At 41.8% G+C, this 16,569-nt stretch overlaps 1 protein-coding gene across 1 annotated transcript in view; it reads left to right on the plus strand.

Moving 5' to 3' along the window:
* Positions 1–16,569, plus strand: part of LOC116941582 (CUB and sushi domain-containing protein 3-like) — a 409,001-nt gene that overhangs the window by 378,893 nt on the left and 13,539 nt on the right. Inside the window, exons 58-67 of the mRNA XM_032952774.2 lie at positions 197–373; positions 5,280–5,459; positions 5,676–5,849; positions 7,993–8,166; positions 8,577–8,650; positions 9,949–10,060; positions 11,851–12,030; positions 14,318–14,383; positions 14,982–15,140; positions 16,339–16,451. Of these exons, the coding sequence (XP_032808665.2) occupies positions 197–373; positions 5,280–5,459; positions 5,676–5,849; positions 7,993–8,166; positions 8,577–8,650; positions 9,949–10,060; positions 11,851–12,030; positions 14,318–14,383; positions 14,982–15,140; positions 16,339–16,451 (1,409 nt within the window). The remainder of the gene's footprint in view (positions 1–196; positions 374–5,279; positions 5,460–5,675; positions 5,850–7,992; positions 8,167–8,576; positions 8,651–9,948; positions 10,061–11,850; positions 12,031–14,317; positions 14,384–14,981; positions 15,141–16,338; positions 16,452–16,569) is intronic.

The raw sequence follows: 16,569 nt of genomic DNA on the forward strand, positions 1-16,569 counted from the left end.
TCACCTAGCATCGCTCGCCCCAGCAGCAGCTTCATTCACACCATAGGTAGCCAACCGTGTGTGTGGGGGTGGGGGGGGGAGATCCAACAAACTAAACACCAAAAATATTTCTAAAGAAATTAGTTTTCAATCTGTGTTGTAAAAGAGCACAGCTCCAGCCTGGACACCCGCGCGTGGGATGTGCGTGTGTGCCCAGCGGTGTGGTGCGGGAACCCGGGCGTGCCGGCCGGAGGCTCCATCCTGCACAGCGACGGCGTGGTGTTCTCCAGCTCCGTGACGTACGCCTGCTGGGACGGCTACCAGATGTCGGGCCTCTCCACCCGCCTCTGCAGCGCCAATGCCACTTGGACCGGCGTTCTGCCAAACTGCACAGGTGGGCTGCCTAAAATACCACGATGCCAATCTCCCGTCTCACGTGTTTAAAGACAGTTGCAAGTCATGCAAGTGCATAACCGAGTGCTGGGTAAGTATTTAGCAAAACCTGGCATTATTGTCACTTTTTTTTTTTTACAAATGCAAAGTTCCTGTTCAAATGCCATCAAACAAACCAGTAGATGTATAGTGCATGATATACATTTTACTTGTAAAAATAGAAATTTGATCAATTACATTAGTATGACTGGCTTAGCTGTAACTTATATCAAGTACATTTTCACAACCAAAGTAGTATAATTTTGCCTGTTTTTACGATGGTCCGAATACTATTTGGAATCTAGCATACCTCTAATGTTCAGTTTTAAATTTGATAAGCATTTGCTTGTCAATGTTCCATGTGCTTCATTGCTATTTTTACTTGACAGTGTATAATTAGGTAATTAATTAAGTTGTAAGAATTGAGGGTAAGTTTTCCAAATGGCTTATAAAGATTGGTGTTTACAGCCCATGTGTAGATAATGTAACAACCTCCCTTGATAATGTCGCATTCTGCTCAGACTTCCAATTTCCCCAAGAGATATGAAGTCCCAATTTCGCTATATGAGGGAAATCTTATTTCATATGGATTAATAGAAGATTAAAGATGTAATTTTAGATTTGTTATCCACTCAATTGTCTGTTCAGACAGAGTGGAATCTCGTCCATTCCTCCTTTAAAGGAATGAAGACAGCAGCTTCTAGATTTGAAGCTTTCGTGACTGCAAGGATTCATACTCTTGGTTTTATTCGGTCAAGTCACGTAGATAAAATAAACCAATAGAAAATCACGACGTTTCGGAGGCAACACAAGCTTCCGTCTTAAGGTGGAATAGTCACAGCAAAAGATCTGTGTAGAGTACACAGCTCTGAGACGATCGGGTTTATATGTAGGTTAAGGGGGGGGGGAGGAGTCAGAAAGGGGGGTGGGTGGGTGGGAGGGCTGAGACAAAAGTGGAAGGCAGTGGTGGACTGGCAACACATGCGGAGGTTAAGAGGGGGGGGGAGGGAGGAGTCAGAAAGGGGTGCGTGGGTGGGTGTGAGGGCTGAGTTAAAAGTGGAATGCTATGGTGGACTGCCAACAACTGCAGAGGTTAAAGGGGGGGGGGAGTCAGAAAGGGGGGTGGGTGGGAGGGCTGAGACAAAAGTGGAAGGCAGTGGTGGACTGCCAACACATGCGGAGGTTAAGGGGGGGGGAGGGAGGAGTCAGAGAGGGGGGCGTGGGTGGGTGTGAGGGCTGAGTCAAGTCGCCTTATTGTTAAGCAGCCGGGGGTTCGAGTGGAAGGCTGTGGTGGATTGCCACCACATGCGGAGGAAACATCTGAAGTTTGGTATACCACCACTGAGAATTGCTGTACAATTAAAAGGCAGCTAACATTTGACATGATTTAAAACATATTTCCAATGGTTGCTCAATTTGAAACCATCCTCTCGGTTGAAGTTGTGTCTATGTTTGTATATCTGGATGGCCTCGTGGACAAATCTCTGATAATAACCGGTAGGTTTGGAGAGTACCTTGGTATCGGAGAAAGCAATATCATGATCACCCACAGCGTTGTAACAGTGATCAGCCACGGCAGAAGAATTCGTTCTGCCGTGTTTCAAATCTGATTTGTGCTCGCGAATTCGGTCAGAGATATGTCGCTTCGTCTCCCCGATATAGCAGTCACCGCAGGTACAACTCAATTTGTAAACACCGGGGTACTGTAAGCCAGGAATAACATCCTTTATGGATGGGATCAGATCACGGATTTTGTGTACTGTGTTGAACCGGACCTGGATCTTGTGTTTGTTTAGGATTTTGGAAATCTTTTTAGTAACGCCTGCTATGTATGGTAATGTAATGATTTTGATCGGAGTGTCAAGAGGTTGTTTCTGTATGGTGGGAGAAGCAGCTTGGCGGATGGCAGTCCACGACAGCATTCCACTTTTAACTCAGCTCTCACACCCACCCACGCCCTCCTCTCTGACTCCTCCCTCCCCCCCCTTAACCTCCGCATGTGTTGCCAGTCCACCACTGCCTTCCACTTTTGTCTCAGCCCTCCCACCCACCCCCCTTTCTGACTCCTCCCCCCCCCTTAACCTACATATAAACCCGATCGTCTCAGAGCTGTGTACTCTACACCTGAAGATGGAAGCTTGTGTTGCCTCCGAAACGTCGTGCTTTTCTTTTTTATTTTGTTTTATTTTATCTATGTGAATTGACCGAATAAAACCAAGAGTATAAGACAGCAGCTGTTTACAATATGGTCAATCGTTTGGGATTGATCGTCCCAAGTGCAGGCCGCCGAATCTTTGATGCGCCATTTGTGCATCAGGTGGCCGCATTGGCCATGCCCGGTCCCGATTCGGTTGATGGGTCGACCACTGGCGGCGTGGAAGGTTTGAAACCGGGAAGTTCGACGGTAGGGTCCTGTATGAGATGTTTATTTTTGACGTCGGTCGTAGTCCATACTGGCTTACACCTCTCACCTTCATTTGTATTTGTGGCGTGGAGTGAGGCTGCTGTGATCCAGAAAGGGTAGCGTGATATTAGGCGAACAGGCGGCACTGGGTTTATGTCCTGATGTATCGGAAGGCGTGGGTTAACGGTCATTTTTTGGTACCCCCGGATGGCTGCTGTTTCACGACGGATTTGCGGCGGAGCGATGTAGCTGAGCACTGGGAGCCACTGAGTCGGCGTCGACTTCAGCGTACCTGAGATGGCACGCACTTCAATGTTCAGTTGTGTGTCGGTAATTCGAGTGTGAGTGCTGCGTCACCACACAAGGGCGAGTGTGGCAGTCCGTAGCGTTCGCACATCACAGCCCCAACTAGTTCCCGCCAGTTCGTGGATAATGTTTGTGCGGGTTTTTATCTTGTTGCTCAATTGCTCAATGTGTTGCCTGAATGTGAGACTTCGATCGAGCACCACTCCCTGGTATTTCGGGAGTGGGTCGTTGGTGACGGTTTTACCACAAAACTCGATCTTCAGTGTACTTTTTGCCTTCACATTTTTGAGATGGAATGCTGAGGACACCGTCTTGGTTGGATTTGGCTTAAGTCGCCAGGAGTAGAAATAATCTTCCAATTACTTTCGGTCGGTGTTCAAGATATCTTGAGCTGCGCTGAGTGTCGTCGCTTGGCTGACAAGCGCTAGATTGTCTGCGCAAATGAACTTGCGGCTTAATATGGCCGGCATGTCGCTGGTGTACAGATTAAACAGGGCTAGTGCTAATACCGACCCCTGCGGTAGACCATTTTGTAGAGTTCATGGTCAGCTGACCTGGTTTCCGAGATGGACGCGACATTGTCGGTCGCTGAGCATATTGGCGATGAGGCAAACCGTTTTTTGCACTTGATGGTGTTTGGCAAGTTTAAATAGGAGTCCTTGGCGCCAGACCGTGTCGTATGCAGAGGACAAGTCTATGAAAGAAGCCACTGTACTGTTTATGCTTCAATGTGTGATGTATAAGGCGAGGACCTGTTTACAACAGCTTCGTTGTGGCTGAAAACCTGCCTGCTCAGGTGGTATGGTGGCTTCCAAGAGAGGAGAGAGTAGAGCTAGCAGTACTCACTCCAGTAGCTTGTAGGCTGTACAAAGAAGAGAGATTGGCCTGTAGCTGTGCGGGTCATCAGAAGGTTCTCCTGGCTTGAGGAGAGCAAAGACTTTTGCTTTTCTCCAAAGTCTTCGTAGCTTGCTGGTGGCAATGATTTTTATTTGATGTTTTGCCAGCCAAGTTCTTCCTTTGCTGCCAAGGTGTTTTAGGAATTCCGGGTAAATCCCAATCTATTCCTGTGGCTTTGATGAACTGCTCAAACTTTTCAGGGTTCATGGAGATGTGGCGAATGTCCTTTTCCACTGCCGCCATAAAGCCAGGCCAATTTGCCATCCGAAGTTCCATCGGGGTCGTGGTTGTGTTGGTGATTACTGGGATTTCGACGCCAACATGGATGACCATGGGCTTATGCTTACTGTGCGGGAAGCGAGGCAGGACTTTGCGCATGGTGGGCAAAAGCTAGCCATTGTTAATTGTAGTTACAGATCACAGGTCTGGGTTGTATCCTCTATTCCAGCATACAGAGTGGAATGTGCCTTGTAGCTTGGCATCAAAAACGAGGAAGAGCTCTTGTGCAGATGCCCAATCAAAGATTTGTTTGCCTGCCAGGTCGTTAATTGGGTAGCCCCACATCGTGTGATGGCTTTTGAAGTCGCCTATGTAGATCGCGGCATGTTGCACCGTTGATGATAAGTGCCAGGTTGTTGTTGGCGGTTTATAGACATTGCATACGACGAGACCGGAGATTATTCTCCCAATTGTGAAGTCGTTGTCTGTCTCAATAACTTCCGTTCTGGCTTTGATGTGATGCGCCACGTAAGTAGCCAGACCGTGTTTAGTGTGGCCCTTGGAAGCAGCGAGGATGTACCCTGGAATGTTCAGTCGTAGAGAGCTGCTTTCCTTCACATGTGTCTCTTGGATAGCAAGGATGTCGATGTTTTCTTGCTGAAGGATCTTTGCCAGGACATCTGTCTTAGCTCGGGGTAGGTCCTCAACATTTAGCTGGCATAGACGAACCCAGAGATCGACTGGCGACATACGGTTTCCTTAGCAATATCATTCGTTATGAATTTCGTTGTAGACTTCATTCGCGTACCACGGTGGGCCCTGAAAAGGCTGACATCACAGAGGGAAATGCACCTGTATTAAATGTTGGTGGTAGGCGGTGATGCAACAACAAACATTTCAATCTATCTTTAATTAAAAAAGATAAATATCCATACAGGGAAAATTAACACCTGAGAAGTCGTTCCTGCCTCAACCGAGTTTGCCACTAGTACACTATGCATGATATTTTAAAGACTATATATATACTTTTTGTTGTTTACAGTATTCAACTGTGGTGAACCCGGCACTGTGGCCAATGGTGTGCGCATTGGAAGTGACTTCACATTTGGCCACAATATCACGTACCACTGCAACCCAGGCTACAGGATCGACCCACACCACTCATCCACTCGGGTGTGTGGGAAAGATGGGGCATGGAGTGGATCCCTGCCTCTCTGCAGAGGTAAGGATCATTGGTTTAAAATGATTGGATGTGCTTGCCAAGTGATAAGGAATGATGGCGTGAAGTGTACACTCATTCTGAAAAATCGTCAGTCTCACTGTCGTTAAAGGACGATTCTATAATAAATAAATGTATGTACTTCACTCCACCCATTATTGAGGCGATATCTCACCGCGTGCTTTTTTTTTTACATCTCTGTGGACTTCGTATTTGCAGTGATCACGTGCAGGCAGCCGCCGAGGGTGGTGAACGGGCGGCTGTTGGGCTCAGACTTCTCGTGGGGAGCCAGCGTGAGCTACAGCTGCTCCTCGGGCTACGAGCCCTCCTTCCCTGCCACGCTCACCTGCGAGGGCAACGGCACATGGAGGGGCGACGTCCCGCAGTGCCTGCGTAAAAAAAAAGCTGCACTTTAATTTGAAAACAAAAATGCAGAATGACCATACTCGCACACACTTGCATGCATGTACTGTAGACCCTCGCAAATGTATGCATGCTATGTATTTATGTATGTTGGACTTCTTTCGCACTCTTCGTAGCCAACCTGTGAAACTTATCCATGAGAATTATAGATACAAAATCTTTCGGGCCTGATTTGCATGTACATTTTCACGTGATTATTACTGACAATGTTATGGTGTCCCCATTACCACAATGGTGCCCATTTTTAAGTGGACTGATTCGTTTAGAATTAGATTCTTAATATGTGTGGAATTCTTGCTTTTTGTGGAAATTCTGCAACATTGATGATGATGATGATGATAATAATTATAATTCACATGCCAGTCTTGGGCCCAATTCCCAAAGTCGAGCAAACTAATGTTATTATTCATAATAAAGGTTTTTGGGCTAGATCGCGTTATTTATAAATGTGTCGTAACCCTCCACCACCTGACACGGCCAATCAGCAAAAAAAGTGTCACGTTGACAAAAGACAGTTAGTTCACTACTTTAACCCACCGGTGTGTTGAAGAGTGAATGTGTTACGACACATTTATAAATAATGCGATCTAACCCAAAAACCTTTATTATGAATAATATTGGTCGCGAAAGCCTACGTGTTAAACTAGTGTTATTATACTCAACCAATGGATAAAACCAAACAATTAGGCTCTGGTCCATCTTACACACAAACACATACACATGCTTATTGACAGTTGCGCCACCTTAGTCCAGAATGTAGCGGGTAAGCCAAAGATGGCTTGGTGTTACTTCAAAACGGTAACCATGATGATGGCTGAATTAGCATGGATGGCCACGTATGGTGTGAAAGCAGTTCAACATGCAAACAGGAAGATGATGGTAATAGTGGAGATGTAGATGGATGCATTAAAATGTGATGATGATTTTGAGAGTTCAAGAAGATGGTAAATGCATATGGTAGATGAATATAATAACAACATTAAATAATAATGATGATAATAATGATACTTGCTGCTGCAACTTCTGATGACCCATTAACGCCTTCCCACCAACCCTATCCAATGGTAATCCACCAACCATTACTTTTACAGTACACACCACAAAAGAAACCCATTTAAGGCTGAGTTGTCATAGAGGAGACTCAATGATGTGTGCCATGGCCGTAATCAAATATAGGACCCCAGGTTCATCCCACAATATATGAACCAATTGCAGCCACATACACTTAAACATCAAAGGCAGTGGATTGACAAAGGGCTGTACATTCATTATTTTGATCGTTTTAGATTAAAGGAAAATATTTAAGACAGTTCCATTAAGTTGTATGTATGTTTAACTTATTTCGCACCGTACATAGTCAACCTTGCTAATAGGAGATGCAGGGAAGGACAATATACTAAACACAAAATTCAGCTCTAAAGAAAATAGTTTGCAACGTAGATTTAAAAGTGCATAGCTCCAGTGGCTTCCTATTATCGGAAGGAAGAACATTCCAGACGGCCACAGATGCACATTTGAAAGCAGTTTTTTTCAATGGCTAGCTAAAAGCCGCTGCAAGGATGACCGGAGTAAGTTTCCATACAAATGTGGAAAACTAAAGCGTGGAATGGAAGCTCAAAACATGTATTTGTGAGGAATGGCCCTCCATGGCCTACCAGCCACACGTCCTTAATCACTGGCCACTTTGGGCTATGCCACAATTTAGTCATGCGTAACCTCAACAAAATTGTATGACGTGTAGAGCAAAATTGCAGCTGACATCGACAAAAGGTATGTTTATTTTAATGTTCAAAATAATAATGCAAATCAAGCAAACAACCAACACAAACATTGTCTGACACTGGCAAAATAAATGTTTTAAATAATACATTCCTAGGGTACACACAAACATTACATTTGAATTAATTGTTCCATTTTATTGCCAAACTTATATATATTTTTTTTATCAATATGCATTGTTTGATTAAATAATTGTTAACCTTCGTAACACACATTAGCAATTTCACGTGTGGGTTTTACTCGGAAAAAAATGCTTTTCAGGGACGGTGAAAGTGGTGAAGATAATGAAGCATGTGTGCCCATAATTAATTACTGTCTCTCACCACTGCTGCAGCTGTATTCTGCGGAGACCCAGGCACGCCGGCTGAGGGCAAGCGCGAAGGCAAGCGATTCATCTTCGAGGCAGACGTCTCCTTCAGCTGCAACCCTCCCCTGGTGCTTGTTGGCTCTTCTTTGCGGGCATGCCGTGCAGATAGGACCTGGAGTGGCACACAGCCACGGTGCATTGGTAAGATCCTCCGGACCGCGTGTAAGGGTAAAATGTTTACAAGGAGGAAAAAAAGTTATCCTGGGTGTGTGGGAACATTTCAATCAAATCACGAGTACATTTGTATCCATGCCATTCTTAGGGCCCAATGCGACCGCGAAGGTGCACAGACAAACACGTATTTTTAGAATAATATAAAACATTCAAAACGTGAAGCCTCATCGTTTCAGATGTGGGGTTTGATCCACACGTAATAGGGTTTACTTACTATTGTTCTGAAATGTGCTTTGATGCTGAATAAGTGAGCCACCAATAACATGCATATATATATAGTTTGTTACATGGAATTGGCTTGCCACAACATTCAAAATGTAGATGAATAAAAAGTGTTATATCCAACATGACCTGTGATTGTTCCCATTCTGCTGCAGATCCGTCGCAGACAATGTGTTTAAACCCTGGAACACCTCAGTTTGGTGAGCAGAATATCACTCAAGGATATCAAGTAAGATTATTTATCTTCCCCTCCATATATTTATACTCACAAAATTCAGACTTAAAATGTTTAATCTTCAAGGGCATGGGGTCATTATTTCCAAATCCATTGAGGCCAATGCATTTCACTGTCACTTTCATCCTGTTTAATAATGCATTAATGCAACAATGCTGTCTCTACTAAATTGTTTGATGTAGTAGTATTATTTTCGTCACCATCTGAACCTATGTAAGTCCATTCTCTATTCAACAAAGTTAGCAATTAAACGCTGGCTACCCTATCTTCCACAACCCAAAGGCCCCTGTCCTCATGGTTCAATTCCTTATTCCATTATGCCATCGGCCATCGTTGTTTTTTTTTTACTAATTCTGTGCTGTGTGGACATCTTCCAATAGAGAATTAAGCAACATGAAACAATGCAAATGGTAATACTATACTGTATACAAATACATAGAATAAAATATGATTATAAAATCACAACAATTAACTAAATAAAAATATGCTACTGCGTAGGATTTCACGTTTGTGCTGTATATCGCTCTTTTTCTTTTAGGGTTATTTCCCCTGTGGTTTAGCATGCTGTCTGAAATTCCACTCCATGTACTGGGAGTGAAATCAGAATCAGTATTTAGATTGGAGGAATCTGATGAGCTATGAAGCTCTATTTCACAGATATTCAGTATGGGTGGGTCAGCCAGTTAAAATAGCAAACGATAAAAAACGGAGTATAAAGCAGAGAAAATGGTAAGCAAGCCACTAAATATAAATAAATAAAACATTCATTCTGTAAGTCCAATTTCTCAATAATGGCAGCAGAAACTACCACAAAAGTCTCAGACCACATCAAGATAAACAGTCCCTCAATAAATTGTCACATTAACATTGAACTATCGATACACAGGTAATGATAAGAGTTATAATGTGATAATATACTGAACGTCGCAGCAGTACAAATTGAAAGCACATCAGACAACTGAGAAGGTAATTTAATAAGGATATATAAAGATTTTGTTTTCCTCTAACTCTGAAGATAGTGTAGCCTGTATTACAAAAGTTAAACCATTAAGATGATGTCCCTTGGAACGAACACAAAGCTTTGGCAAAGACACGTGGTTCAGTATATGTCTTGTTCTCAGAGTTCTCTGCAGGTTAGCAGCATCTGGCCAAGGGCAATTGCTACCTTTCAGGAGTGAAGAAATGAGGGATATCTCATCACTGATGTTAACTGAACCCCCCCCCCCCCCCCATCATTTTACTTAAGGACAAAATATTATTTTACTTGCTTGTGTGTGTGTGTGTCTGTTTAGGTTGACAGCACAGTTTCCTTTAGATGCCAAAAAGGGTTTCACATCCAAGGGTCTACCACAAGAACCTGCCTTTCTGATCTCACTTGGAGTGGAACTCAGCCAGAATGCATTTGTACGTATTTCATGTGTAACTTCATCGGCACCGTCATATCTAAGTTTCTGTCAACAAAATGTCGTGAATTATGAATGGAGCACATATAAATGAATATTAATATTTGCACGTAATATTATTGACTATTTAAGTTTCAGCATCTTAACAATAATTTAACTTTGTGAAAACGTGTAAGCAATCACCACATTTAATGTTCTCGTCACATTATTAGCCCTGAAAGCAATTTTCTTAAAAGCAATACATTTAAAATGTAGACGTGGCAAGTGGAAAAATTATACTGTAACCTCTTTTTCATTCCACAATGTATTTTGTATTCTTAGCTCTTTCGGTAAAGTCACATTGAAGGGAAACAATAAAATAATAAAATATATATAAAACAATAAAATTCTCACGACGTTTCGACCATAACACAAACGGTCATCATCAGGTGTGAAAAACAAGAATATGAATTACTGCAGTCACGAAAGCTTTAAATCAAAATGTATTTTGTATTTCTTCTTCTGCCCCTGGAATTTGTTTAAGAGAGAACAATTCTGACGTGTCCTTAAATGCAGTATTGATTGATTTATGATTTTGTTGCCAAAGAAAGATATTAAGGAACATATTTATGGCTGACACACTGTATCAAGGGAAAGGTTTGGAGGGAAATCATTCTCTCTTCACTTTACTGCAATGATCCATCCGCCTCCAGGCCTTGAATCCCTTTACCCATGCCTCCAACACCAGAACATTTGGTCACTAAACTAAGCAATGAATTGGAAACCACTTAGATGAGTCTACTTGTGTTAAGCTTGATTCATTCGTAGCCAAATTACCTATGTGAAATAATCAGTCATCCAAAATTTGCCATCTGTGTTTGGCCTTACGAAAAATGTACTCTGAAATCATAATCTGCCTCCGGATGATAAACTAGGGTGTGATATATATATCCAGTTGAGGCGAATGCCCCACTATAACCGTTTAAAGTGCTCCAAATTCAATGACGTTTTATTTTTACGTCTTGATTTTCATTTTTAGGGTTTCTTCATACTTGTGCCATTGCTATGTTTAATAACTCTAATACTGGTATTTTTAAAATCACAGTTTCCATACAGCAGGCACCAGGTTGTCTGGTTCACATACTATTCATGATGTGCATCGCACAAGTCTATTTGATCTTTGACGTGAAAACATGGCCTGTTTATGACCAAATTTGAAAACTACCACTGCCTTTGCATTATGCTTCTCAGCGATGGGATATCGCCCAGTTCCAGACATCTATCAAGGGTGCACGGTTCAATATTTCCAAACACATCCTGATGATCATAAGGCACACACGCTGTGAATATAATTGTAAACATAATTATCCTCACCTTACATGTTGTTTTGAAATAACTGCTATCCAGCGGAGGTACCTGGCATGCAGCACACAGGTATTTATCTGACATGAAGCCACGACAGGGAAAATCTGGTACAGTAATAGTATATAATCTTGGGTAATGTCCTCTATTTGCTTTGAGAAAACACCACGTATCTGCAATATATGTAATTCGGTGACCTTTTTTGGTGCTAATCAGCATATTACATAATTTTCCTGCAAGTCTACCGTCAAGAGCAGCTGAGGCTGGGTTTCATCCAAGTGAGAATGGTTGAGGCAAATGCTCTTAATTCCATCTCCCCCCCCCCACCCATTATGTTTCATTTAATCGATTGATAAACATGAAGAATGTTACCCAGTGGTGTTTCCCTAGGCTTTGTGTGATGAGTACTGATAGACACTGTCGTGTGTGTCTGTGTGTGCCTGTACCCAGCGCACAGCTGCAAGCAGCTGGAGACCCCAGAAAATGCAGACGTAGGGGCCGTGGAGCTGCCCGGCCTGGGATACACGCTCATGTACAGCTGCCAGCCCGGATTCTACCTGGCGGGGGGCTCGGAGCACCGCAGCTGCCGTCCCGACGGTACCTGGTCGGGAAAAACTCCCATCTGCCATCGTGAGTCGCCAGCACGTCCGCGCAAACGCCTCCCTCACAAAGCTATGGGACCTTTTTTTACGACAAAAGTTTACCATTTCTGCCAATAAAACAGGTGTTTTATCTGGTGTACGCCAACCAGTGCATGTGTTATCAGAGCATGTTTGTGCGGATGTTTCGCCACAAGTATGTGTGGCTAATTCTTGATGCCTTGCATTAGGTTTATATTTGGTGTTTGAACATCTTACCATCTGTTTTATTGCCGGAACGGGTAGATCCTGCAGGATTAGGAAGGCCGCACCTGGCGGCATATTGCCTACGTTTAAAACGATATCTTAAAATAGCAGCATTTAATCGTGATCATCAGTGGCAACAGTAGCCTCCATGATCAATCAACTTTTGGATTAAGGCCGCTGGGCATCTGCACACAGGATGATTTTATTTCTTGTGGACACCCTCTCCATCTTGGTGGATATCCTCTTCAATGCTTTTCATTTCTTGGATGTCACTCTATGACTAGTCTTAGCCATTGGCCATCATCCCTTCTAGCGACTTTGTCCTGGCCAAGCCCAGTTAATTTTTATTAACGATGTTGAATGTTGTCTTTAACCTGCATATGTTTGCGAACCCACGTGTTCATCCAGCTGTCTCTCATTGTGATTCCAAGCATATAGTTGAGGTGAATTAGGTACGTAGTGTGCTCCATGTTTGGTGGATTATTTTGTGCAGTACATCATGTTTTCAGGTTCTCAATAATGTGAGCAGGTTGTGCACAAAGCCATTGAAATGAAAGTACCATGATAAGTACAAATCCTGGGTTCAATAATTTGCTGCAGGTGACCGTATAACATTTGTAAAAATGCCTAAATATTTTTGTTACAACTAATAAATGGGGATAAACATGTTTTTACATTGGATACTTAATGCCTTGGGAGAGTGAGAATAAACATGAGTGAGACCCACCACTGGAATGGAGTGTAACGGACCAGGGCTTACATAATTCCATTGTTTGACAGCTGTGATATACGTTTAGTAGCATATACAATAGTGGCATTTTCTCTTCAATCACACGGACGTCTCGTATTGCAGTCTGTTGGCAATGAGATTGCCTTACTGTGAAAATCCTTTTTTCTTCCTTCCTTGAAAACATGCTGGATTATGGCTCACCAAGCGAGTGTGTGTGCAAGTGTGTCCGTCCATCTGTTTTGTGCCCACGCAATTCTTACATCCGCTGTATCATCTCATCATTAAGTTATTGCGAAGTATTTTACTCAAATATGTGTGTGGAATTTAAAAGCTGCGGGAGTGACATGGTTGGATTGATACTTAAATGAGTTTGGTTTTGCATCTGTGTGTGCTTTTGTACTTGTATTTCACAGTGTTAAATGCAAGCTGTCTCTTACCAATTTTCTCTGAGTAGCCACTGCATGAACTGACTAGACTGTTAATCTCATAATCTTTGGAAGATTAGTGGTTTATTCTGATAAATGTATTGCATTATTTATATGATGCCGAAGCACACTTAAAATATGACTGCTCATATGCACAATACACAATCTGCGAAATACAACAAAGATGCAATAATTAAATTGTGTGTTTATATTCATGTAATGTATGTATATAAATTTCATCTGAACTACGAGCATACTCTTATATCTTTTACAAATAAAAATAAATTTTGCTAAAAAGTCCAAAGCTCAAGAAAAAAATGAAGTGCGCCTACCATTAGTGAGATGCCCCATATATAGATTTGTGTTTGTGGGGTATTCAATACTTATATTTTCTTAACACTTCTCTTTCCTGGAATGTCTTTCATGTTCACAAGTTAATATTACTTGATATATCGGCATGTCACATTCAATCTCAGGGGTGTGATTTTGGCTTAGCTATTTCAGGTGGTTACATCTATCGGCATGTCATCTTAAATATCCGGGTCTATTCATACTTGTAAACTGTCATGAAACATTTGATATTGTTTAGCTCCAACTCAAATATTTTTTTTATTGTTAATGTTTATATTTATATTTCGTGCAGAATGTTTTCATGACTTGAAATCTTCTCTATCATACACAATTGCATGTTATAATCTTTAATCACGTATATTATGAGCATACTGACCATTAATTTGCATTCAATGTCGATTCATTTAATATATCAAATGTAAAAAAACTAATTGCAATTTGAAACACCCTGAGCCATGAATAATAAAAACATCAATAAAGTAATAGTTTACATACCTATGCACTATGTATCTGAATTGAGGGCAGGTAGAAATTGCTCTCACTTAATAATTGTATTTCCTTAACAGCTGGCCCAAAACCGAATGAAAAAAGGAATATACCCACAATGGGATCTCTAAGCCCCAAACCAACTGGCAAGTGCTTTCTTTATATTATTGGTCACTGTGACGTTAGTCATTAGTGATTTTCACAGCATCATTTGCCATGTTCTTATATAAATCCAGCTGCTTCACAGTTGGCAGATATTCAATGTGAAATGTTTGCAAATATTTTCAATGCATTGTTAGCAACTGTTAATTTTGCAATCTGCTGCCGAGCAGTGAAAGTAATAACTTGCGTGAGTTGCAACGTTGAATATGTATTCTGTTATTTCGCATGTATATTTAACCGCAATAAATACATTTCCAAAACTCTTTTCATCACTGGCTCAAGCGCAAAAAGTCAGAGATACATTATGTTTACATTTAATTACAGCATGGACTACAGAGCCTGATATTGTAATCGCAAAAGATAAATGTGAACACCATTTGGTCTCTCATAGTTTCTTAATATTCGTGTACGGCAATCCGGCTGTAATACATAAAGAGTCAATTTCGTCACATACAGTACACCTACATTCTACTTGAATTCGACCATACTCATTTTTCCATTAAATTGACCATATTTAGCAGCAAAATGTGACTGATCATTGTTTTGTAGTCACGTATGTTGTATCGGATTTTTTTCTTTCAGTTCCAGACAGTGTGTTTGAGCTCAACTATGTTTGGAAAGGCTCTTTTGACTACCAAGGGCGCAAACATCAAGCCACGCTCATAATAAAGGGTTTCAATGCTTCAACCGGCCGAATGAACTGCAGTTTCATGGCAAACCTCATGGAGTTAGCTTTGACAGGTAACCTTTACATCTCACTCACACCTTCATCTCTTTATTGGTTTGTCTCAATTTCCGCAACACAACACCAAGGCTGCGTTTCTTACTCTGAAAACAGTCATTGCTACTACGGGTTAATCTTATGGTAAATAGTAAAGACCCATCATCATTATCACCAGCCACTGGTTTCACTGCTGATTAATGGACACTTTCCACTGCCTAATTATTTTATGCAGCTTCATGTAAATTAGATTGTTGGTCTCTTCAGTTCTCACCTGGTTAAACAAAACAAACTTGATTCGTATAATTATGGATTAAAATGTACTCCTAAATGCTCGCAACAATGTGATCATTGTATTCGAGGTGTGTTATTTGAAATGGAGTATCTTAGAATTAAGCATAATTTGTCGCAAACATGCGGCCCACCGTGGCTTTTTATTGGCTGAAAATTGGTGATTAGTCGCCCCCACCTCCAGTCCCCACTGTCAATGCACACCAAGTTCCCACTGAAGCTACGACCTTATTAATCTGCCCATTATACCACGTTCGCCTGAGGTATCGCTCTCAACCTGTTTCACGAGTGCCAATGACATTTTCGATGTGGTCGAGGACCACCGCGTTTTTGATCCGCATTGTATTTGATGACTTATAGATTAAAATATGACATGGCCAGTGCTTCCTGAAGCTGCCGCTGGTATATTTCTGTCCATAGTCCACCCCCCCCCCCCCCACACACAATACGTTTTTTTGAACCAGATTGATCAACCTTGGGAAAAAATAATTCACCAAAGGTCCAGGACCACAATATCTCTCTCCTGCGATTTCTTCACTGGTCAAAAGGTCAATGCTAAAGGGTATAGTTCTTCATAGGCATGTTGTTATTGAGATGGTCACTGGCACAGAGAGGCAAGCATCTACGGACTTTACTTGAAGTTATTTTTTTTTTAATCCAACCCCTGCTCCTTCTTGCCCGCAATCCTATAAAGACTTGCTTATTCACCAAAATAGTAACGTGTAATCAACATTTTTCAGTGAAATTCAATAAAAAGTATCCACAGCAGTTTATAGTTGCATTGACAAAACACGTATTTTTTTTTACGTATGATTTTTCTTCCGTCGTTTTTTGTCATTGTTGCATAGGTGTTGCTCATGATAATCTTTTACAACATTTAATCTTTTACAAATCAATGAATAGTAATGCAACGTTGTATAAACACAGGTGTTTATAAAGGGGAAGATGCACGGCTGCTCTTGAGAATCCGACAGGTCTACAACTTGGATTACAACTTAATCGCCAGAGTCAGTGAAGAGAGCTGGGCTGTGGATGGCTTTGTAAGTACGCTGCAAACATTTTACCTTCATTAAATGATCTTATTGTTTAAGTAACAATATACTGAATAGCTCTGCGATGTCATTTTCGGATGCGCCGTATGTTGTCCGGCACGATGTC

The sequence above is a fragment of the Petromyzon marinus genome, chromosome 12 (assembly GCF_048934315.1).
Source record: "Petromyzon marinus isolate PM22_M1 ecotype Great Lakes invasive population chromosome 12, UKy_Petmar_22M1.pri1.0, whole genome shotgun sequence".
Classification (NCBI taxonomy): Eukaryota; Metazoa; Chordata; class Hyperoartia; order Petromyzontiformes; family Petromyzontidae; genus Petromyzon; species Petromyzon marinus.